This window comes from Pelodiscus sinensis, chromosome 5 (genome assembly GCF_052426305.1).
Source record: "Pelodiscus sinensis isolate ZL-2025 chromosome 5, ASM5242630v1, whole genome shotgun sequence".
Lineage (NCBI taxonomy): Eukaryota > Metazoa > Chordata > Testudines > Trionychidae > Pelodiscus > Pelodiscus sinensis.
This window is the reverse complement of record NC_143056.1, coordinates 109,902,226-109,927,066: the sequence shown is the minus strand read 5'-3', so window position 1 is coordinate 109,927,066 and position 24,841 is coordinate 109,902,226. Positions and strand designations below refer to the sequence as shown.

The 24,841-nt window shown below is 40.8% G+C and overlaps 1 protein-coding gene across 3 annotated transcripts in view; it reads left to right on the top strand.

Annotated features, from left to right (window-relative positions):
• The window catches only part of COPB1 (coat protein complex I subunit beta 1), a 46,457-nt gene that overhangs the window by 12,385 nt on the left and 9,231 nt on the right, over positions 1-24,841 (top strand). For all 3 annotated transcript variants that reach the window (XM_006126326.5, XM_006126325.5, XM_075928016.2), the window contains exons 3-17: positions 1,798-2,027; positions 4,979-5,148; positions 6,133-6,247; positions 10,391-10,483; positions 11,849-11,986; positions 14,337-14,456; positions 15,001-15,108; positions 15,201-15,347; positions 15,972-16,117; positions 17,819-17,915; positions 18,572-18,732; positions 19,911-20,031; positions 20,344-20,571; positions 20,926-21,105; positions 22,787-22,931. In XM_006126326.5, coding sequence (XP_006126388.1) covers positions 1,798-2,027; positions 4,979-5,148; positions 6,133-6,247; positions 10,391-10,483; positions 11,849-11,986; positions 14,337-14,456; positions 15,001-15,108; positions 15,201-15,347; positions 15,972-16,117; positions 17,819-17,915; positions 18,572-18,732; positions 19,911-20,031; positions 20,344-20,571; positions 20,926-21,105; positions 22,787-22,931 — 2,199 coding nt within the window. The remainder of the gene's footprint in view (positions 1-1,797; positions 2,028-4,978; positions 5,149-6,132; positions 6,248-10,390; positions 10,484-11,848; positions 11,987-14,336; positions 14,457-15,000; positions 15,109-15,200; positions 15,348-15,971; positions 16,118-17,818; positions 17,916-18,571; positions 18,733-19,910; positions 20,032-20,343; positions 20,572-20,925; positions 21,106-22,786; positions 22,932-24,841) is intronic.

Here is a 24,841-nt window from a genome sequence, read left to right as displayed (position 1 = left end):
TGTGGGTGTGGGCAGGCAGGATCCAAGTGTGGAAGGATCCACTTGTGGGCTGAGAGGGTTCTGTGTCGATAGCTCAGTGAGGAATAGGGATGTAAGCCACTAGCTGACTACCCAATAAGCATATGCTTATTGTGTAGTTGAGTAGTGACTTCACTAGTCATTCTCTCTCTCTCTCCCTCCTCCACCCTTGCTGCCTCTATCACAGAGATGCAGCAATGGGGTGGGAGGGGAGCCGGTGCTGGGGGGAGTTGATTTAAAAGCTGGTTTCCCCCAGCACTATCTCGGCGGGGAAGGGGGGAGAGCAAAAGAGGCAAAGGCATAGAGGGGGACCAGCGTGAGCCAGGACTCGGCTGATTCTTGGCTTATTCCTGGTTCCCTCTGCTGTGGTGTCTGTTTATTAAATGTATTAAGAGCCATCTGATTTAAAAAGCAGATGCACAGACGGGGAGACAAGGCACAAGCTGGGAATAGGCTCTTCATACACTTACATGTCAGAGCTGCTGCGGGATTAACTCCTGGACCAGGAGCTAACCCTGCTATGGCTCTGCAGTTTCCCTTCACTGACTAATCGAGTAGTGGATGGAAATTCCATCGACTATTTGATTAGCTGTTTACCCACAATTTAACATTCCTAGTGGGGGATTGGGCACGGAGGGGGATCTAGAGGCACATGAACTAGTTGCAGGGAGTTTTGGGTGCAGTGGCAATGGGACTGCAGGCTGGTCCAGATGAAGGTAGTTGGTGCTCAGTGGGTGAGGGGATCAGTGGGGTAGGGATCCAAGTGCAGAGGTGGCTCCTTGGGGTGAGCCAGGTGCAGGGTAAATGGGGGGGGCTCTTTGTTGGGGCTTCTGAGTGAAGGGGGAGATGAGGCTTTGTGGAAGTATCTAGATGAGGGGGTCTGAATGCATGGGATTTGGTCAGGTGGGGGGCAGTTCTATGTACAAGGATGCTTCCTCCCCGCCCCCCCCCCCCCCCCAGAGCAGAGGAACAATAGGTGAAAGTGGGGATGTGGTAGAGCTTCCTGCAGCTTGGGGGAGAAATCTGGGGAAGAGTCTGACTCAGTCCTGGATGCTGAGCAAGGGAAGGGGAAGTCCTATCCAGCCCAGCTGGGACTAACATCTGAGTCTAGTGTATGATAGCAGCCACCAGCTGGGTCTTTTCTAGTCATGCTCCCTCTTCCACAGTAACTTTCTGTTAACTGCCCCAGGCACCCAAAACATTTCTGTAGAGAGTCACATGACCACTTGTGTTTTTCCTTTGCTTCCCTGTTAATCATGTTTTTGTGGGGAAGCAAAGAAAATGGGGCGAAGGGGAGAAGGCGTATATAAATTCTGTGCATACACAGTGGTGCAAAATACCCCCAGGAGTAAGAGGTACCTATGCAAGAATGACTGCAACACCATATGCATTGTGATTTCCTGGTGTGGAGTATGGTCTGTCAGTAATGAAAATCCCTTCATTAGATCTGTGTTGTGAATTAACTGAGTTTCAGTGGAAGATAAATTATAGCAGTACTTATTAAACCTCCCATGCTCTTTTTTTATTCTTAAATTTGTGAGTAAGAATTTATTAGTGTACCTTTGAGCTTATTCATGTTGTGTTTTATGACTTGATCTCCTAGATGCTACAGTTATACAAAAAATGTGAGCAAGGTTTATATTATTGGCATGAAGGATCTATATTTCTGTTGCATTGTTTTAACAAGTGTTGATTATTTAAGTAATTCTGGGAGGATCTGTTACTTCCACTTTATGTATTTGCTGTGCTTACATTTGAACTCCTCCTTCCCTCTACCAGAAAAAGGAGATGTAAAGTCTAAGACAGAGGCCTTGAAGAAAGTAATTATTATGATCCTGAATGGTGAAAAACTACCTGGACTTCTGATGACAATTATCCGTTTTGTACTGCCTCTTCAAGATCACACTATCAAAAAGCTATTGTTAGTTTTTTGGGAGATAGTTCCAAAGACCACTCCAGATGGCAAGTTGTTGCAAGAAATGATCCTTGTGTGTGATGCCTATAGAAAGGTAAACATGTTTGTTATTTGTTCTTTGAGTTTATGCCCCATAACCCTTTTATCTGACCATTTTCTACGTAATGCATATCCTGGTGATGTCACATTTTGTTGTTAATAAGGAGTGGATATACCGTGTTCACTTTCTCAGTGGCCTAAGCACTCTGCCTGGCTAGGCCAGAACTGAAGAACTGCTAACCGGAAGATGTGTTGTCAAGAAAATACAAACGTTTTCAGTGATGCTGTTACCCTCTCTTGCGATAATCTTCTCTGTGGATTAACAGTGTGGATGAGGAAATATAAGAGGGAGAGTTATTCTTTGAAATAAGTGTATCATAGGCTATTTAGGACTTTGACAGATGGTAATCTGCACTTAAATTAAACCTGGACTTGAAATTGCAGTACCCATGTCCATGTGTGCAATACATACATATTGGTTTCTTACCTAAAGGATGGCATATGTGCCTGGTCTAGTTGGAACAATCAGAATATCCCTGCATAAAAGTTTTTGTTTGTGTAGTTGAGCGCTAAAGGTATGGACAATTGTAGCATGATCTGCATCTGAGAAGAAAGATTGTAATTTCTTGGCCAGCTGCAGATAAAAGTTGATGTTTCTGGCCATTGCTGATTTTTTTTTTTTTTTTTTGCAGTGTTGGTTCAAGGGTTTTAGAGAGACAACGTGGGTGAGGTATCATATTTTATTGGACCAACTTCTGTTGGTGAGAGAGACAGGTTTTTGAGCTTAAGGAGACCTGCAGAAGAACTTGATTTAAGCTCGTCAGCTTATCTCTCTCCCCAACAGAAGTTGGTGTAATGAAAGTGATGTCACCCACCTCGTCTCTTTTTGGTCTGGGCTGCATGGAGCCCAATTTAGTCTGTGAGTTAGCTTTCATCCACACGCTGGAACTTCCAGCAGATACCTGTTCCTATTAGGGATGTAAGTGACTAGTCAACTATCAGATAAGCAAAAGCTTTATCAGATGGTCAACACGCTAGTCAGCTAGTCTCTTCTCCCTGCACCTTGCTGCCTCTATCAGAAAGAGGCAGTAAGCAGGGGTGGAAGAGGAGGAGATGCTGGCGGGAGCCGGCTTAAAAGCCAGTTTCCCCAAGTTCTAGCTCCGTGGGAGGGGACAGGGTTGCAGTGGGCGGTGTTCCACCTTTGAAATGTACAGGAGTCCCTGTTGGGGCTCTTGTGCATTTCAAAGTGGAAGCGCCTGCATGGATCCCAGAGACAGCAGGGGAGTCCCTGCTCGCCCCAAGTTCCATGTGGCAGTTCTGATTTGAAATGTACGAGAGCCCCAGCAGGGACTCTTGTGCATTTCAAAGGCGGAATGCTACGCAGCACTTCCATCTTTGAACTGTAGCAAGAGCCAGGCAGCTCTTACTACATTTCAAAGTGGAAGCAACCTTCTCAACTAATCGAATAGTTGATGGGAAGTCCATTGACTATTTGATTAGTTGATTAATCTAATTTTGACATCCCTAGTTCATATAAATGAAAGAGAGGCATGTAAGTGGGCATCATCAGAGGTTTACTATGCAAAAGGGGCCTCAATTTCCTACCCTGTGGGATACCGTATGGTAATGAGAATGTACTGATACACCATGGTGCCAGCTCATTGGTCACCCAAGTGATGTTAGACTTTTTTTTTGACATTGCAAAAAAGGGGAGTTTTAAGAAGTGATTAGAAAGACGACAAAGCTTGATGGAGGATTCCTCTCATGCAAAGTGGGAGCATGAGAGAGAGCATCAGAGTACTTGATCAGAAATTTAATATGTAAGCAGTGAAGGTTGGCATCATTGGCAAAGCAGAAGGGAAATCCCTCTCAAAATCAGTGGCATAGGTATAATGGAATCAACCTGTATCCATCTTTTTGAGGTGATTGATAGATTTTGTGTCATGTCTAGGTTTGAGACCCAAACGAATATGATCCAGAAAGAAGGGTATTGGATGCTGCTTGATTTTTTTTTTTTTAATTCTATAACCTATTCCTCAGAGTTTAGAAATATGGCAGAAAGTGGCAAGTTTGTTTCTGCAGGGACCAGACCCTACAATGTTGAAGGGTGGTCAGCAATTTCCTCAAGGAGGCATTAATTATCACTAACAATGAAAAGCACAAACATTTCCGACTAGTTATCATTAGGAGGGTCATAATTTGTTGAATGAGCATTTCTTTTCCATCACATTTAAAACATACTGTCCTGAAACTGTTGGAAGAGATTGTACATTTGTTCCTTTCAGCACTTACGCTTCAGCTAGACCAGACTAACACGGCTGCATCTCTGTCACTTCTGCTTTGGTGTCTGAGACTGTCCTGAGTCTTAATTAACATTCACTCTGAAATAATATGAGAGAACTTCACTGTCAGAAATATTTGTCTTTGAGATGTAGCTGAGAATCTGAAGTAATGCAATGGAGTGTAATGGCTTTTCCAATGAAATCTTCAAGTTACGAAAACATGGATAGTCATTTTATCTAGTTTTATTTTAATTGCCATTTTCAATCAGAATAATGTAGTAATGTAATGAATCAATCATCATGGTTGCCACTTGATCTGAAAATACTTAAGGAATTTGCTTCTTTTTGTTGATCAGGAAAAATAACTACATTGGAACCCTAAAAGTAAAAATAGAAGCTTAAAAACTTGAGCCCAAAGACTCTAAAATTGGTACACAAATGTTTGCTTCTTTTCCATTTATGACCTGCCTTCCTCTGGCTTCATGTTCAGGTTAAAGACATTTAGTTTTCCCTTACTGCATTTTCTTCTCTAAAGAGCGAGAGATCTGTAATCCCATATATAGTAATGATTCTAAATCCATCAATGTTTCTACAGTTGTGAAGAACTAAAATCTATATGCAGGGAGTTTTCATCAGTCATTTAAGCTCTTGATCATAGGGCAGGAAATATTGTAAAATGGTAATACTTGGTATTTCAGCAAACACTTTACTTTTCTTGCTTTAGGATCTTCAGCACCCTAATGAATTTATCCGGGGCTCTACTCTTCGTTTTCTTTGCAAGCTGAAAGAAGCAGAATTACTGGAACCTTTGATGCCAGCTATTCGTGCATGTTTGGAACATCGTCACAGCTATGTGCGTAGAAATGCAGTCCTTGCAATCTACACAATTTACAGGTAAAAGTCTGTGAATTATTTAAACCTTTGGAAGTCCAGTTTAATGTCAGTGGATTTCACCTGGAAAGTCCTAACGAAAAATGAGGCTAATATGAAATTATTTTTGATCCTGCTTTTTCAGTAGATATAATACCTTTCTACCATTACAGCTTTCTCAAATATAACTAAGGCCACTTTGAGTGGGAAAACTTCTGCATTTCTGCAGAGCTCCACTGAAATCAGCTTAGTTCTGGTTGGTGGGATGAAAATTGTACAGCTGTTTTGAATACATAGAAAGATGTCCAAGTGGGACAACTTTCAATTAATTTTATTTTTTTATAAATTATGTAGTGTAGTGTTATGATTTAGTTGAAAATGCTGTAATAGCAATGTGAGAGTTGTGTTCTCAAACAAAAAGTGTAGTTGTCCGATGGAATATTACAAATAAACTAAAATTAAACCCAAACCACTGGGGAAGGTCTTAGTTACAAACGTAACAGGCAAGCAATAATTAAGCAAATATGAATGTGTATATTCTTTACATCCACAGCTCGACAAATAATACAGTCTACTCGCCCGTGGCAAGTAGATTGTAACCCAGAAGAGCTGCGTTTGGGCAATCTGCGCTCGCGGTTCGGCGAGCCCTGTTTACATCCATTCATTTTTAATGTAAATGTGTAACCTGCACCTGACGTGTGTAATGGTATTTAGACCACTTACAACAAGTGAGCTCTAGACAAAGTTGAGAGCCAGCTGGCTCAAGCTGTAGAGGCTCCTTTACTAAACTCCAGAGGTCCCAGGTTTGAAGCCACTGCAGGCGCGCTTACAGGTGCTTAACTAGATGTAGGTTACAAATGCACAAAGGATTTTTTTTTTTAAAGGTGACTATCAAGGGTAAATACGACATAAACATTTATGTAGCGCATATGCTGTTAATTATTTAGCTGTATCACTTTATTTTTCTTATGGCTTTTTTTAAAATCCTTTTTTTTTTTTTTCCCCAAGAAACTTTGAACATCTTATACCTGATGCTCCTGAACTGATCCATGATTTCCTGGTGAATGAGAAAGATGCAAGCTGCAAAAGAAATGCCTTTATGATGCTAATTCATGCAGATCAGGTAAAATTAGATAATTTTCTTATGGTGGTTTTTTTACTCTTTAAACTAGAACAGAAATATTTTATAATTTTTGAACGGTATTTATTTAATAAAAATAATACCTGGTACAGGAATTTGAGGTAGGAAAGCTCATAGGATAACAAGAAAGGTGTGTACAGGCATGTTAGCAATAAGAGGGGGATCAGAGAGGGTATGGGGCCCTTACTGGATGAGGGAGGTAAGATAACCTAGTGACAGTTGATGTGGAAAAAGCTGAAGTATTCAATGCTTTCTTTGCCTCTGTCTTCATGGACAATGTCAGCTCCCAGACAAATGCACTAGGCAACGCAGTAGGGGAAGGAGGTGAACAGCCCTTGGAGGGGAAAAAACAAGTTAGGAACTATTTAGAAAAGCTAAACATACACAAATCCATGGGCTCAGATTTAATGCATCTGAGGGTACTGAGGGAGTTGGCAAATGTCGTTGCGGAGTCTTTGGCCATTATCTTTGAAAACTCGTGGAGATCAGGAGAGATCCTGGATGACTGGAAAAAGGCAAATGTAGTGCCCATATTTAAAAAAGGGAAGAAAGACAATTCATGGAACTATAGACCAGTCAGCCCTACCTCAGTCCTCAGAAAAATCATGGAGGGGATCCTCAAGGAATCCATTTTGAAGTACTTGCAAGAGGGGGAAGTGATCAGGAACAGTCAACATGGATTCACAAACTCATGCCCGACCAATCTGATTAGCTTCTATGATGAGGTAACTGGCTCTGTGGATATGGGAAAGTCAGTGGATGTGATATACCTTGACTTTAGCAAAGCCTTTGTTACAGTCTGCCACAATATTCTTGCCAGCAAGTTAAGGGAATATGGATTGGATCAGGGCCTCCCAAACTTTTTGACATGGGGACCAGTAAATCCATTCACAAACTTTTGGAGGACTGGTAGTATTAATTTGCATATTTGCATATTCATTAATCAAATGATGAATATTCAAATAAGTTGTTTCTGGTCCTCCCAGTGCTAGCTTTAGCAAAGCTTTTGATATGGTTACCCACGATATTCTTGCCATGAAGTTAAAGAATATGGATTGAGTAAATGGAGTGTAAGACAGACAGAAAGCTGGTTAGACCATGGTTTCCCAAACTTTTTACTTTAGTTGGAACCTTTTTTTTAAGGACTGGTTTTTGCAGCCCAAAAATATAAACACATAAAAAACAAACTGAGAAAATACCAGACATATAACTTGTCTTTTATTTTCTCACTAGGTACATTTTATTATTACTAGATGTATCAGTTTGTAGTTTCAAACTGCCTGGCTGGTAAATGTGCTCAGGCTGCATGAGTGTGTCTACCAGCCAGCCAGTTGGCAGCTACTCGAGGGGAGGGGGAGGGGAAATAGAATCCCCAGGCCGGACTCACTCGTGCTTTTCTGGGGGGAGCTCCCCGAGATCTACATATGGCCGGGTCAGTCCTGCTCCCCCTGCTGTGCCTCTGGTCAGCCCCACTTCCCCCAATCCCCTCCCTGACAGCCAGTTCTCCCCCACTTCTCCTCCCAATCTCCCTTGCCCAGACCTGCTGCCTGCATCCAGCCCTGCTTCTGGCGGCTGCTTCTTGCCCCCTCCTCCTCTGCCGCCACCCCCTGCATCGTCCCTGGCCAGCTCCCTACCCCGACCTTGCGCTCCCCGGCAGCCCTGCTACTGCCGGTCCCCCCCCAATCTCTCCCGGCCAGCTCCGATGCCCCAGGCAAGCCCTGCTTCCGGCAGCTGCTTCTCCCCTACTCCTCCCAATCTCCCGGCCTGTCCCCCGCCAGCTCTGCTTCCACCTGCTGCCCTGATTCCCCTGTCCAGTGCTGCTTCTGCTGGCCAGCTCTCTCCCGCTCCCCCTCCCCTGCTCCCGACCTCCCCTAGCTACGCCTCTTCCGGGATCCGAAACATCAGGCTGCAGGTTATGCCCAGGCCGGCCAAGTCTTGGCAGACCTGGTGCCAGATGGGCACTCCAGGAGCCCAGAACACCCCGGTAACCACGCTGAGGCCCGGGGTTTTTTTTCCTGCGGCCCGGTACCAGGCCGTGGCCCATAGTTTGGGAAACGCTAAATTGGATAATGGATTGTAAGATGGATAGAAAGCTGGCCAGACTGTCGGGCCGAACGGGTGGTGATTAATGGCTCGATGTCAGGTTGGCGGTCGGTTTCTAGCAGAGTGCCCCACACATCTGTTGTAGGACCGGTTTTGTTCAACATCTTTATTAATGAGCTGGATGGACGGGATGGATCGCACCCTCAGCAAGTTAGCAGATGACCTAAACTGGTGGAGAGGTAGATACGCTGGAGGGCAGGGATAGAGTCTAGAGTGACCTGGACAGATGAGAGGATTGGGCCACAAGAAATCTGATGAGGTTCAACAAGGACAAGTGCAGAGTCCTGCACTTGGGATGGAAGAATCCCAAGCATTGTTAAGGCTGGGGACCAAATGTCTAAGTAGCAGTTCTGCAGAAAAGGACCTGAGAATTAGTGGATGACAACAGTGTGTCCTTGTAGCCAAGAAGGTTATTAGGGTGCATTAGGAGGAGCATTGCTCACAGATCCTCAGAAGTTATTATTCCCCTTTACTCCAGATGTGGCCTCACCAGAGCCAAATATTGTATTCAGTTCTGGCTCCTTCCTTCCCCCCCCACTATAGAAGGGATGTGGACGCATTGGAGAGGGTCCAGCGGAGGGTGACCAAAATGATTAGGGGACTGGAGTGCAAGACCTATGAGGAGAGACTGAGGGATTTGGGTTTGTTTAGTCTACAGAAGCGAAGAGTGAGGGGGGATTTGATAGCATCCTTCAGCTTCCTGAAGGGAGGTTCCAAAAAGGGTGGAGAGAGGCTGTTCACAGTAGTATGGATGGCAGAACAAGGAACAATGGTCTCAAATTACAGTAGGAGAAGTCTAGGTTGGATAGTAGGAAAAACTTTCACTAGGAGGGTAGTGAAGCACTGGAATGGGTTACCTAGGGAGGTGATAGAATCTCCATCCCTAGAGGTTTTTAAGTTTCGGTTTGACAAAGCCCTGGCTGGGTTGATTTAGTTGGGGTCGGTCCTGCCTTGGACAGGGGGCTGGACTTGATGACCTCCTGAGGTCTCTTCCAGCTCTGATTCTATGATTCTCTCTTGGGGCAAAACAATACATTTTTGTGGTTTTACCTTGACTGTTTAACTTGGGACACATGTACTTGCATGTTCTGTTTTGACCAAAGCTAGGTTCCTGTGTATTGTTTACTGACTGCTTATTCAGAATATGAATTTAAACTGGCTTCCAATTTTATTTTTAGAACAGCTTAATAAGTCAAACTTCAAAGATTCCCTGGTTTCTGTTGCTCTGCCCATCTGTGGTGTAGGGGATTTTTGATTTTTTTTTTTTTTTAAGTGCGTGAAAGCTGTAAATGTAGAGCTCATGAAGGTAATTGCAAACACATTAAAATATTTGCCATATTTAACAAACAAATATAGCCCTTCCTCCCTTATTTAAAGACCATCCATAGATTTGGAAAGTATTTGCAAGTGTTGAATAACGAGCTAACTGAAGCTTTTACACCTCTGTTTTCAAACAGTGAAGTCCCCTTATGTGGAAGAGAGAGACACTGGCACTTGAGAGGCATAATCATTTTTAATCATATGAAGATGTGCCACATTACCTACAATTTTGTAACTTTTATTAACTGTTTATTTCTCAAACTTAAAAAACAACAAATAGTCTGGTAGCACTTTAAAGACTAATGGTCTTTAGTCTAACTCGGCTACCCTTCTGAAACTTATTTCTCAAATGACATCTTCAACTTGACTCATAAGCCTTTTGCCTGATTGGCTCAAAAATTGAAATATTTGTTATGTAGCAATAATGTTTTTAGTTAAAATGGGTTTTGACCTATTTGCTTGGTTGACCGCATCGAATTAGAAAATGTGTGTAAAAAATAATGTTCTGTAGGGCCTAAATGAATTCATTTTAATTTTGTAATTTTACTTTTGTATATTGTTTTATGGGCTCTTCTAAAGTGTATGGATGTAGGAGATAGATTTTACTACAAATGCAAATTCTAAAGCAATTGGAAAAATTAAAAGCATAGATTTATTCTAAATGTTACAATTAATCTGTTGTTGTTAATTTTATCTCCATAGGATCGAGCTTTGGATTATTTGAGTACCTGCATTGATCAAGTCCAGACATTTGGTGACATTCTTCAGTTGGTTATTGTTGAGCTAATTTACAAGGTATGGGGAAATGACTGTAATCATGTAAATAAATGTGCATTTTTACTGTATATGGAAAATGTACAGTTCAGAAAGGTTGGCTGTCTAGTGAGGTGTCGTAAGTGAGCAGCTAGTCTGAGAATGATTACTGGTTGTTGAGCTGAATTGAACATCATTTCTCTTGGAAGCAATGGACTGGTCAAGTGTAGAAGATGCAAGCTAATGCAATGACATTTGCATGCATCTGCTTTGCTTCTTTTCCCTGGACTGGGAATAAGTATTTTTTGTTTGTTTTTTTTCCCTTGTTTACTTAGGAAGTACACCATAGACTAGTTAATGCAGGACATTCTTAACAAGTTTAAGGCATGCATAATACTCTTAGCTCGTGTTGCCTTGTTCCTATCAGTTACAGCAGTGGTGCGCAACCTGTGGGTCGTGACTCCCAAGGGGGTCATGGATGTCTTCCCGGGGAGTCGTGGTGCTTAGATTTGGCTGGCTGGGGGCTGAGCCCCACGGTGCGGCGCTTAGATCTGGCTGGTCAGTGGCTGGGCCCATCAGTTGGCGGCCCCTGTGGTGCCTAGATCTGGCCGGCCGGGGTCTGAGCCTGACAGTTGGTGGCCCCCATGGCACGTGGGTCGCAGATCAAATAAGATTACGCACCATTGAACTACAGGATGTAAAGTCCCATTTAATGGGATTTAAAAGCCCATTTAATTAACCCAGAGGTGGGGAACCTTTTTTGGGTTGGGGCCTGCTGACCCACAGAAAAATCAGTTTGGGGCCAACACAAGTGAGAAACAAAAAAGAAAAACAAACTCTTACTGATGGGGTCCCCGACTGAGAAGCAGAAAAAAACTCCCCACACTCCCTTCCAACACCAGAGCCTGAGGGAGCCCAGGCTAGCAGATTTTGTGTGTTCCAGATCCGTGGTGGGATGGTGGGAGAGCTGGAGCACCAGGGCAGGCTCCCCAGTGGGGGTAGGATCGGGAAGGAACCCTGAGCCTCAGGGGCCAGATCAAGGCAAGCCGGAGGCCACATCCAGCCCCTGAGCCTTAGGTTCCCACCCCTGGGATAACCGGTTGTTTAACCAGTTAGCCGATTCAAGGGGGTTTGGTGGATTGGAGTGACCCCAGTACAGGAGGGATTGGCAGGGGGGCTCTGCCAGCCCCATGCGGTTAATTTTTACCTGGTAAGCATAACCTGTTAAGGTTATCCATTCACATCCCTACTATCAACCTAGAGTGAGGGGCTCTTCTCAAAGCTGTTCCTGTTTTTCACTGCCTACTATAGTGAAGTAATTAAGGAACTAATGAGGATTCTTTTACTTTTAAAATAGTTTTTTATTTTTTCTTCAGTAAGCTTTCCATCTATTGTTTTCTCATCTAGGTCTGCCATGCTAATCCATCAGAAAGAGCTCGATTTATACGCTGTATTTACAACTTACTGCAATCATCTAGTCCTGCAGTAAAATATGAAGCAGCAGGAACACTAGTTACACTGTCCAGTGCACCAACAGCAATCAAGGTATTGCAGTGATTTATGATCTTCAAGAATGCTTTAATAACTTTTGTATGTTACACTGGGTTAGCATACATTACCGATTATTACATTTAGTATCTGACAGTTGATGTTCTTTGTCGAATGACTGTTCTGACACTAGAAAAATGCTTGAGCATCTTGTGAATATCTCTCTTTAGTATGGCTAAAGTGAGCCTCTGGATGTTTTCCATTGGCCAGCAGGATTGGCCTCTGATTGCCAGTAGACAGATACAAACATTACACAAACCCCATCCACAGTAGATACTGTCTTGCAATCTTTCTGGCACTCTTAGCAATGAATCTAAATGCTGAATAGTTTGGATGAGAATGTAGTTTAATTTCTTAGTTGTGGTCCTTTTAGATTAGAATTGAAGTGTGTTAATGGGATAGAGAAGGTTAGAGCAATCTTGTGCTATTGCTGCCATTTCTCTACCCATTTTATGGGTAAACAGAAGACTGTAATATAAATGGCTATCAGTCTGAAATTAAAATAAATCACAAAATAAACTTTACCTTGAATGGTAACTTATAAGCTACTTATTCTAAGCAATCTGTTTTACCTTGCATTTTGCGGTGATGCTGGAAGTACCTTTTCCGGATATGAAAAAGAGCTTGGTGTAGCTCGAAAGCATCTTTCTTTCGCCATCAGAAGTTGGTCCGATAATAGATACTGCCCCTGCCATTTTGTGTGTCTACTATATAGTATCAAAATCAAATGAAATATTCACTCTTAAGTTGTGGCTACAGTGCAGTGCAGTGCTTAAGTAGTTAGAAGCAAATATTAGCATATCTGGTCTGGGTTTCATCTATTGCGGAGACCCAACATTTATAGAAATCAATGGGAGACTTTTTGTTCATTTCATTGAGCTTTGGATCAGGTCTGTGTATTGTAAATTGGGATCAGCAGGATTAAAAGTGGTTGGTTTTTTTTTTGTTTTGTTTTTTGTCCTGAAGAGTTATCTGAATATCCTAATGCAGTGGCCTCCAACCTTTTTAAGCATGAGATCACTTTTTGAATTTAAGTGCAATCCAAGATCTACCTCAAACCCAAATACTCTTGCCTCCACCTCCTTTGTGCCTCTTTTCTGAGGCCCCGCCCATGCTCACTCCATCCTCCCTTATTCCCCCATTCTGCTTCACTTTCACCAGGTAGGGGCAGTGGGTTGGAGTGCAGGCTCTGGTCCTGCATTAATGGATTTGCAGTGTAAGAGGGGCTCTGAGCTGGCAATGGGGCAGGCAGTTAAGGTGTTGGAGGGGGTTCTAGGTGCAGGCTCTGGCAGGGCATTTGGATGCAGGGGTACTCAGGAATAGGGCAGGTGCTTGTGGTGCAGGAGGGAGTTTCAGGGTAGGGTTTCAGGATGTGGGCTTCAGCTGGGCACTGCTAACTTCAGGTGGCTCCTGGGTGGTGGTGCAGTGGGGCTAAGGCAGGCTCACCCCTGCCTTGACCCTGCACCACTCCCAAAAGCAGCCAGCCCTCCATCCCAATCCCTGTTGTACCCACTTGTCTGCTCTGTGGAGATAGGATACAGAGGGAGAGGGGGCACTCTGATATCAGCACCCCCCCCCTCCACCCCTGCCCTGCCCTGCCCTGCCCAGCAAGCAGGTAGCTCCTGAGGGGAACAGCTCCAAGGCAAAGAGCAGGAGATGCATAGAAGTCGGGAGAGGGGCAGCTGAAGTGCTGGCACTTGATAGCCTCTTGGATCACCTCTTAGAGGCTCCAAGATCTATCTGTAGATCTCGATCTACTCGTTGGTGACCACTGTCCTAATGGTATGATCTTTGTGAGTGTTCTGTAACAGTCTATCCTGGATAAGTATAGATTACTCATTTGGTAAAGCTTTCCAAATTGGCTCCTTAATGTGCAGCTGGGCTTACATTTTATTTATTTCCTCTTTTAGTCTGTAAAATTTGTAATGCGAATATAAATAGTGTTATAAAAGCTGGTGAGATTATCTTTTGTGAGCTGGAAGAACAAAGCTAATTTAGATGGGATTTTTACTTCACCATTGCCTTTGAACTTTCTGGAGTTAGGGAGTAGTTAAAATTTTGGGGGGGTATTTTTGGCTAGCATCTCTGTTCAATAGTTAAAACTGCCTTGTAGCACACACAAAGCTACCTGTAATGCATGATTGGGTGAGCCCTAAATTGGAAAATGGTTCCAGCAGTTGAAATACTAGAAAATTGTTGAGCTGCCTAGTTTCTCTTGTATATTATTAAAATAACCCATCCAACGTTTTGGAATGTGTTCCTTTATTGGATTTCCCCCCCAATTGGTGTGTTCTAGGAATGCTTAAAATATTTTTGAAAAGGCTTTCATTCTTTTATGATCATTTAGGCAGCAGCTCAGTGCTATATTGACTTGATTATTAAAGAGAGTGATAACAATGTGAAACTGATTGTCTTGGATCGCTTGATTGAACTGAAGGAGCATCCTGCTCATGAACGTGTGTTACAAGTAAGTCCTCTACTGTTGTTACTTTTTTCCCCTGGGAAAACCTATTTTAGATTTTACTTCAACTAAAATAAAAATAAAGTTCTGTTAATATGGTTAAAAAAAAAGTACTTTTGACATGTGAAATTATTGGTGTATTTATGAAACTGCTGGATAGTATTTTATATTTAAAATTACTGTACTTTTATTTGGCAACATGAGAATTAGCAGTGATAAGGGGTGACTTGTTTGGAAAACTTGAATGACTCAGTTTGTTTGAAAGATTCTATATGCAAGTACAGTGTATTAGACAAATATTTTTAATTTCCTTAATACAAAAAAATCAGGTTTCAGCTACTAATCTCAGAACAAGAACAAAGATAAAAATCTTAATTGAGAGACAGAATACTTTTGTCAATATGCTGTATACAACTTGAAAGGTGTACTCTGTAATTCTGTACTTTAGCTTGCAATTTTTATATTTGCATGAAAAAGACTTAATGCAAGAAAATAATTTTTGTCTGATTAAATGTTGGTTTTGAAATTTAAATTCGCTGATTGATTTCAGGATCTGGTTATGGACATACTGCGAGTGCTGAGTACTCCAGATTTAGAGGTGCGCAAGAAAACCCTTCAGTTGGCTCTAGATCTTGTATCTTCCCGAAACGTGGAAGAGGTAAGTGCGTGTTTTTCTTTTTGTGCTTTTTATTCTACCTTGTTCTTCAGCGAAATGTGGCTTACCTGAAATTTATTTCATATGTTTTATAGCTGGTGATTGTTTTGAAGAAAGAAGTAATTAAAACAAACAATGTGACAGAGCATGAAGATACTGACAAATACAGGCAGTTGCTTGTTCGGACATTGCATTCCTGTAGCGTTCGGTTTCCAGACATGGCTGCAAATGTTATTCCTGTGGTATGCAAATATTTAATTAGATTTACAGTAAATGAGTTTTAATGTATCTCCAAAATCCTTGCTACCTTTTTCAAGAAAATAACCGAAGCTGAGATCTTACCTCTTAATAGCTTCTTAGTAATGGATTTATTGTAAATTATATTTTCATTTCTCTAAAATATGACTCCTTCATTTCCTGGTTACTCATCTTTTTATAGTGTTGTGGGGTTTTTTGTTTAAAAAAAAATTCTTGATGAACACAGATTGGAAAATTGTTTTTATCATTGCACAGTAATCCATGCAAATAAAAAAAATGTTTCAAGATGCTTATTTATTGGAATGCACAAGTTTTGTTGGAAGTACGGATTTATGAATTCTTTGATCTCTAGGGAATCAATATAAAAGATACATAGTGCTCGCTCTTCTGATGCAGAAAGAGTAGAACTTTGGGGGTCCCAATCTTATATCAGTTTGTACCTGAATGCAAATTACATGCCAAGTACTATATTCACTTTTGATTCTTGTCTTTTTTCCTTTTGTTCCTGTTCAGCATTTGGTATTATAACTCTTCTTGTGAAAGTTGTGACCATTTGAAGTTATGTAGCTCTGCTGTTTTGAGCTCACATTCACTCTTGTTTGTCTTAGTTGATGGAGTTCCTAAGTGATAATAATGAAGCTGCAGCTGCTGATGTCTTGGAATTTGTGCGTGAAGCAATACAGAGGTTTGATAATCTCAGGCTTCTTATTGTTGAGAAGATGCTGGAAGTCTTTCATGCCATTAAAGCTGTTAAGTAAGTTTAAAATATTTTTAAAGAGTACATTGTACATTAACTAAATTTAAGAATTTCATGCACTTTGAAACTCTCTGAAAGGGACTATTAGATGAGAATTTTATTTTGAGTGAACTTCAGAGTACAGTCAGCCCTACTTAAATTGAATTTATATTTGACAGGAAATTATTTCTAGATAATCTTTTTCCCTTCAAATGTGTGTGAAATCATAATTCATATTGTATTAAGTGAGGAACATTGACTTAAATCTCATTTTTATTATGCAATTGTTAGTTGTTTGCTTTGCATTTATTAGATGGCAGCATTGACAATGAAGACTAACTCTAAAATGTTCTCTGTTGAAATAATCTAATGTTACCAAGGGATGATGACAACATGATTTTTTTAAATTCTATTTAAATACATTTGAAGGAAACTAGAAATTGTATACTGCCTGTTACCAGAGAACTCACTGTAAAAGAATTTCAGTCAGCATTGCAGAATATGAAATGAGGGATGGCTTGAAGGAGGTCACACTTCCTTTCCAGGGTACTAAAATTTTAGTTTCCTGGTAGACCAGAATTTATGGCAGAAGTGATCACATTGTTTTGATATAACACCATTTTTATTACTGTAATGCCCAGCTCACATTTCAGTCATGGCTTTACTATAATCCAGATCTAATTGGAGCTTCCTATTGGAGAGGAGATGGACTCAATTGAACAAGTGATTGTTTATTCGCAAAACCTGCTTTAATTGAAATCTTCCTAGATTATTTATTTCCTTATTGACCTGATAGAAGATTTATGACCCAATTTTTATGTATATGGTTTATTAGAAACTGTTAATTCAGCTAAACAGTTGTAAGGTGTTGGAATTTAATTACATGTTAAGATTAATGTAGCCAGGAATAAATCCTTAGCAGAAAACTCTTCTTGCACAGTTAGTTTTAATATTGAGTTTGTTTGATAATACAGTGGGATAGATTAGCTGTGCCAAAAAGTGATCAAGACAATCAGCTCACATTATTGATAGAAATGTAGCCGTGTTAGTCTGGGGTAGCTTAAGCAAAATGCAGGACAATGTAGCACTTTAAAGACTAACAAGATGGTTTATTAGATGATGAGCTTTCGTGGGCCAGACCTACTTCCTCAGATCAAATAGTGGAAGAAAATAGTCACAACCATATATACCAAAGGATACAATTTAAAAAATGAACACACATGAAAAGGACAAATCACACTTCAGAACAGGAGGGGGATGCGGGAGGGGCGGGGGGAAGGAAGGAAGGTAAGTGTCTTTTACCTTCCTTCCCCCCCCCCCCCCCCCGCATCCCCCTCCTGTTCTGAAATGTGATTTGTCCTTTTCATGTGTGTTCATTTTTTAAATTGTATCCTTTCGTATATATGGTTGACTATTTTCTTCCACTATTTGATCTGAGGAAGTGGGTCTGGCCCACGAAAGCTCATCATCTAATAAACCATCTTGTTAGTCTTTAAAGTGCTACATTGTCCTGCATTTTGCTTCAGCTCACATTATATAATTTATTAGGTTGTTGAACACTGTATGCACAACATATTCTCTTTTCCTTATGCTTTAACTCATAATCCTATAAAGCTGGTCAATGGAGCACTTCCTCATTGTGCATTAGAGCACAATGGAAAATATAGGTCAATTTCTGTAGTGCTTGAAACCATGCCTTAATTAAGTTTCTTATCTCAGGATTTATAGGGGAGCTTTGTGGATTCTTGGAGAATATTGCAGCACAAAGGAAGATATACAAAGTGTAATGACAGAAGTACGCAGATCACTGGGAGAGGTATGTGTGTATTGTCTATGAACTTTCTGCTTTTGTTTCTATATTTTTATATGGAAAGTGTCTTTTAAGAGGATTTAAAAATTGATAGATGAAATAGTATTTTGAACTTCAGTAGTTTGCATGCTCTGTCATGTACAGTATTGCTCTAGAGCAAAAATTATTCATGACCTCCATAATGTATCATTATATATTTCTGAAAATAGTAAACTTTCAGCTATTGTTGTACTCTCAGGAAGCAGTATCTAATTATCTGATCATCTCATTGTCAGAAGAGGAAAAAAAAATCCTTATTGAAAAAGAATGACAAATTTGAAAATATAGGATGCAAGTTGACTAGTGTGTATCTGTTTACAAATAGAGAAATTATTATGCTTTAACTTCTAAAAGGCATCCAAAACAACATAGTGATGAATAAGGTTTATCCCTGTCTTGGGATGAACTCCTGAGTACATTAATAACTCCTTCAAAAAGAAATTTTAGAAGTCCTCCAGATTATGATGCTATAATTGACATTTCCCTATTTAAGAAGCTGAGAAGTGACAATAGTTTTATGAAAAAAGACTACTTTCCTTAAAAAGATTCTTTAAGTTCAAAATCTTTACTGAATTCTTCATTGATTTAGCATGTATGTAATGTCTCCTTTTCTGCAATGTCAGATCCCAATAGTGGAATCTGAAATAAAGAAAGAAGCTGGTGAACTGAAACCTGAAGAGGAGGTGACTGTGGGTCCAACGCAAAAATTAGTGACAGAGATGGGCACCTATGCAACACAGAGTGCCCTCAGTAGTTCCCGACCTGCCAAAAAGGAAGAAGACAGGTAGTTGGGAATTTTGTATTTTATGGGTAGTTACATTAAAAATAGCTAGAACTCTAAAGCTTTTCAAAAAATTTTCTCTGTCTGAAAAGGAACTTCTGAATGTATTCACCTAAACACTTCTTCCTAGGAGAAGGCTTTAAGTGTGTGTTTGAAACTTTCATTTGCTCTTCCCCCTCTCTCCCCCCCCCCCCCGGTCCCTCTCCCCTCCTTATTTATGTTAGTCTCCAATAGCAAACTTGTGTCTACTACCCCTTTATTTCTTAAATGGGCAAGCAAAAAAAGGGTGGTTTGATAATTCACCAAAATATGGTGATGTAGTGGCCATAAAATATGGAAATTGCCACCTTTTCTAGTGGTTTTTGCTGTTCCAGAAAACAATGTATTTAGGCTGAAATCTGTTTTTCTGTGAGACTAGTTCTAGTTAAATGTTGTTTTTTTAATCCTGGGTTGATCTGTAGCTTTATGATATGGGCTAGCAATGGAAATCGGAGGGTTTTTTTCTTCTATTATATTCTCTACTTTCTGTCTTCTCTTTCTCTTTCTTTGTTTCCTCCATTTTTATCTATGATTTTATCCATTAATGTTAGTAGTTTTTCCTTTTCTGTTTTAGTCTCTCCCTTTCTGTTCAGTACTGAATTATTACCTGAGTTTTATGGTAAAGACCATTGCCCTCTTGAAGGTGATTATCTTACAGATGATACTTTGACCACTTGTTATCTTTAGTCTATATGTGGCACTTTTAAAGTGTGTAATGTCTTGGCCACATTCTGCCTACCTAAACTTCCCCTACAACTTTAGTTGGATATGGTGTTCATCATTTGTTATCTAAACTATTGCTCAATATTCCTGTGCTCTGATAAACAGTTGCATGTTCCATTTCATTAGTGGGTGATGAAATGATTACTGTACTCTTACCTATTTCACAGTGGGTTTTGTTTAGCTTAAGTTCATACCTGTACAGATCTGTAAGATCCTTTGATGATAAAAGTGAAAAGTTATTGTCCTTGATGCTTCCTACTTCCCTTCTAACTTTGTGTGTGTAAATATATAAAACATCACTTAGACCTTGCAAACTGTCTGTACAACACTTGTCTCTCAATATGAGAGTTCAAGTGAAGTATGGAGTGGGGAGACAATGTCTTCCAAAACTAACACCTCATAATTGGCCTTCTTTGCAGACCTCCATTACGAGGATTCTTGCTGGATGGGGATTTCTTTGTTGCTGCATCCCTTGCCACAACTTTAACTAAGATTGCTCTACGCTATGTGGCTCTTGTTCAGGAAAAGAAGAGACAAAATGTAAGTCATATTTCCTCTGGCAACTCTTACAGATCTGATCATAAGCTTTTTGAGAGAGGCACAGAAAGAAAATGCCTACATCCCTTGAGTGTTTGATAGATGGTAAGTAATATGGTCCCAAATATTTCTTACTAGTTTCTGACTAGTATGACTGGTGGGTCTCTTGGTTTCTAGGCAACAAGTCGTCACCATGACAAATCATCTTACTTACTGAGATCTAGTTTTAACTCTTAATCATAGATTAAAATTAAATATGTATGCAGTTCTAGGGATATGTGAAACTTAATCTTTTTTTCTCTTCTCTACCTGTAGTCTTTTATTGCTGAGGCTATGTTACTAATGGCCACAATTCTCCATTTGGGGAAGTCTTCTCTTCCCAAGAAGCCAATTACGGATGATGATGTGGATCGTATCTCCTTGTGTCTGAAAGTTTTATCAGAATGTTCTCCTCTAATGAATGATATTTTCAATAAGGAGTGTAGACAGTCCCTTTCTCACATGCTGTCAGCTAAACTAGAAGAAGAGAAACTTTCTCAGAAGGTGAGATATTGCACTTGGAAAACAAGGTATGCTGGAGGAAAGATTTTGCTTGGCCAGGGAGGGAGCTGCCCTGGCATTGTGGAGAAGCCTCAGGGGAAGTGGCTCTGCGTGCTGCCATTCTGCCATCTGGTGGCAATATGCAGATCCACTTTCTGCTCAGTTTCATGGGTGTTCCTAGGCTCGGGAGAACCTGAGTGTGGTGGTTCAAGAGTGTAAATTTCATTGTGTAATCATAAAGTTTGGGGTATTTCAATTTTGAACAAAGCTCGTATCAAGGGACACTTGAGCTGTATAAAGTTCACTACTTCAGTGTATATTAGAAGATGGAATTAATATCTTGCTTTCTTACTACAGAAAGAGTCAGAGAAGAGAAATGTGACCGTTCAGCCAGACGATCCCATTTCCTTTATGCAGCTTACTGCTAAAAATGAAATGAACTCAAAGGAAGATCAATTTCAGCTGAGCCTTCTGGCAGCCATGGGAAATACACAAAGGAAAGAAGCTGCTGATCCCTTGGCATCCAAACTGAATAAGGTAACGTATAATTCAGTATCTTAGTTCTGTAAGTGTATTGCTCGCTCCGAGGGTCATATCTTGAAGATTGGGTTTGTGGGGTCTAAGAAATCTTATTAAACTCATCGTGCATCTGAAAAGTTGAGTTAGGTTTCCTTGTTGGAGAGAGAGACAGGGAGTCCTGCAAAGTGAAGGGTCTTTTTGCTGCCTATGCTTCATGATGTTCCTTTGGTCCCATGCTATAGAGTGGAGGAGGTGGGAAATAGAAAAAGGAAACTGGAAAGTGGAGAGGTAATGCGATGTGGAGAGGGGAACTTGTTTTTTGGATGACTCGAGCCAAGTAAGGTTAATTAGGGTGGTGAAAGGAGAACAGGGAGCACTATGGACTGAAAAACCTTTTCCTTACTCCCCAAATCCTGAGGCTCTTGTGGCCCCATGTAGTGCTGCTTTGCTCCATTTTCCTGCCATCTACTTCCCAGAAGCCATTCAGGAGGGTCTAAGGGAAAGAACCCCTATTTAGCTACTCACTCTGGGGGACCAGGAAGCATAAATATTTAAAAAAAAATCAAAACCAAAAAACCTAAGCAACTTTCCAGACAAGAAGACTTTCCAGTATTTGGTTTTTGTTTATCTTAATTTTAGCTCAGCATTTCATGGGTTTGTAATGTTTGGCTTTTTTAAAAAATAACTCTAACATCATTGTAAGTAGAAGATGGGTCAAGTATTCTGTGGTTTAGAGGTTTTTTTTTTTTTTTTTTTTTTTTTTTTTAATCCTAAGGATCTAATACATATTCTGAATTTAAACTCACGTTTAACAAAACCACGACTATGTGCATAATGAGGGTCTGGTGTCTATTAATCTTTTCATATCTGAAGACCCACTTTAAATAGTGAATTTTATTAACTTGTTCTTTAACAATTTTTAAACGGTAATTAATTTCAGTTTCTTAATCAAATTTCTATAGATAGGGTAAAGAAATAGTTTTTTCAGGGATGGGCAGAGATTTACATACAAAAAAGCTTTTTTTCCCAAACCAATAAGCTAATAGTGCAAAACTAAACTAAAGCTCTAATTTGTGTGAATCTCTTATTTCATTTGCAATTTTGTCTTAGGGTACGTCTACAGTAACCACCCTCATTTGAACTAGGGTGGCTAATGTAGTCATTCGAACTTGCAAATGAAGCCCGGGATTTAAATATCCCGGGCTTTATTTGCATGTTCCCGTGCGCCGCCATTTTTAAATGCCCCATAGTTCGAACTACCTGTCTGCAGCTACACGGGCTAGGTAGTTCAAATTAAAGCTCCTAATTCAAACTACTGTTACTCCTACTGCAATGAGGAGTAATGGTAGTTTGAATTAAGAGCTTTAATTTGAACTACCTAGCCCGTGCTGCGTGTAGCTGCGGGCAGGTAGTTCGAACTACGGGGCATTTAAAAATGGCGGCGCACGGGAACATGCAAATAAAGCCCGGGATATTTAAATCCCAGGCTTCATTTGCAAGTTCGAATGACTACATTAGCCATCCTAGTTCGAACTAGGCTAGTGTAGACGTACCCTTAGACAAAATTTGGTCCCATCAGTCTTAGCAAATATTTTTCTCTTGTTTCTTTACCATCTCTACCATTGTGTGACTTTGTTCAACATTTTAAACTGACAATGGGCAAAGATGTTTTAACAATTTGTTAATCTTTCCTTGATAGGTTACTCAGTTGACAGGTTTTTCAGACCCTGTCTATGCAGAAGCCTATGTTCATGTCAACCAGTATGATATTGTATTGGATGTGCTTGTCGTAAACCAGACCAATGATACTTTACAGAACTGCACGTTAGAACTAGCCACCCTAGGTAAGGAATAATCTAGTGCAACAAGAATATTTGGTAATATAATTGGGTCATAAATTAAGCAACAGACATTGTTGAGGTAGAGGACATAGCATTTCATACTATAAATGCATAAATAATGCAATAGAACTGACAATTTATCTTAATTTATTTTAAAATGCCTTTTGAATAATTGATTTTTCACATGGCAAGTGAACTTTCTTCTGTTAGTACTGATGTGATCATGTGCTTTTACGTAAAATACTTCATCTGGTTTCACACTGATTTTTGTCATGCTTCAGTTAGAAAAATAGCTCAATTTTCAATTAGTTTTTTCCCACCCCAGAAACATTGCAGTTCCTCTAGTCGGCTCTGTTCCGATTGCTCTGCTCCTGTGGTGCATAGGGGACAGAATTGAGCTCAACATTGTAAGCACGGAGGACTCCCCAGTGAACATATGTAAAATCACTTTTCATAAACACTTTAAAGTCAGACTAAAATTTGAAGGAAAAAAAAATCAAATCACATGGAGGTTGCTGTGTATTGGTTGAAGGGTTTTTTTTCTGTCTTTATTTTCCTTCATATCAGTTTTATACTATTAAATATATTGGTATTATAGCCCCAGTTACTTTATCCACAAGCTCCAATACCTTGACGGGCAGAAGCCCCAAGCCTGTGGATGGAGTTGAAGGGATGCATCAGGGGTGTTGTCCCTCCAAACTGCAGTCCCAGAGCAGAGCAGTCTCAGGGACATCGCCACACCTCCCCACCTTTCCTCCTTCTTTACCACCAAGTGGCCAGGTCAGAGATAAGAACTTGGAGCCAGGTAGATGCTGCTCTGGCTTGTTCCATTGAGCACACAATCATGGTGCTCCCCCATCTCCTGCTGGCGCCTGGGGCTGCAGCTGCTCCTCAGTTCTCCAGCCCCCTTTGACTGTTCATGCAACACGCTTCATGGCTGGCAGAGTCCTCTCGGAACAGTGACCAAAGTGACTGGCAGAGTCCTCTGGGAGCAAACCGTCCTGCATGTGGAGCTACATCCCTGCCTGCACATAGTCCCTGGTTAACCGCCTCCATGCACTCCACATGGTTTTCAAACTTTTTGAGCTGAACTCTCCCCTTTGAATTAGTTTTTGGTTGCACCTACACCCACTTTCACAGGCTGGGTGGCCTGCTGAGATGAGTCACAGGGTAGAGGTGGTGGTCTCCCCCCAGACTCCACTATGCAGAGCTGGTCCAAGCCCTTGTGGGCCTTGTCCCTTCCCCAAATTTAGAAATCAAACAAGCCTTAACTTTTTAACTGAATATATAAATTTAATTTGTTCTTCAGCTATCTCATATGGGGATTGTGGAATCTCCTTCATTGGAGATATTTAAGAGGCAGTTAGACACCTGCAAGGATGATCTAGACCAGGGCTACTCAACTTTGGAAGCTCTGGGGGCTACACTGATACTCTCAGCACATACCGAGGGCCACAACTTAAGCGTGGTTGCATATATATGCAACTAGCTTCTTTCACACCGACAGGCATGAATACAAAGATTAAGGCAAGACTACACAACACGCAGGTCCTATTTAAGTCCGTTCTGCTGATGATAATAAAATGCAATATTTACCCGATTTCTGCCCATATGACAGCACTTGTATTGAGCAATGACAGTCCAGGAATTTAACTACTAAAACGCATATCAACAGAAGACTGTTCTATTGACTACTTTTTTGTTTTGGCTCCCACCCGTGGGCTGTGTGGTGAGCGCCGTGTAAACCCAAACCACACCATGGGCCACAAACAAATGCCCATGGGCCACGTGTTGAGTAGCTGTGATCTAGACCATTCTTAATCCTGTTGTGAGGACAGTGGACTGGACTTATGACCTCTCGAGGTCCCTTCCAGTTCTAGTGTTCTATGATTCTATGTTTGTTCAGTGTATTT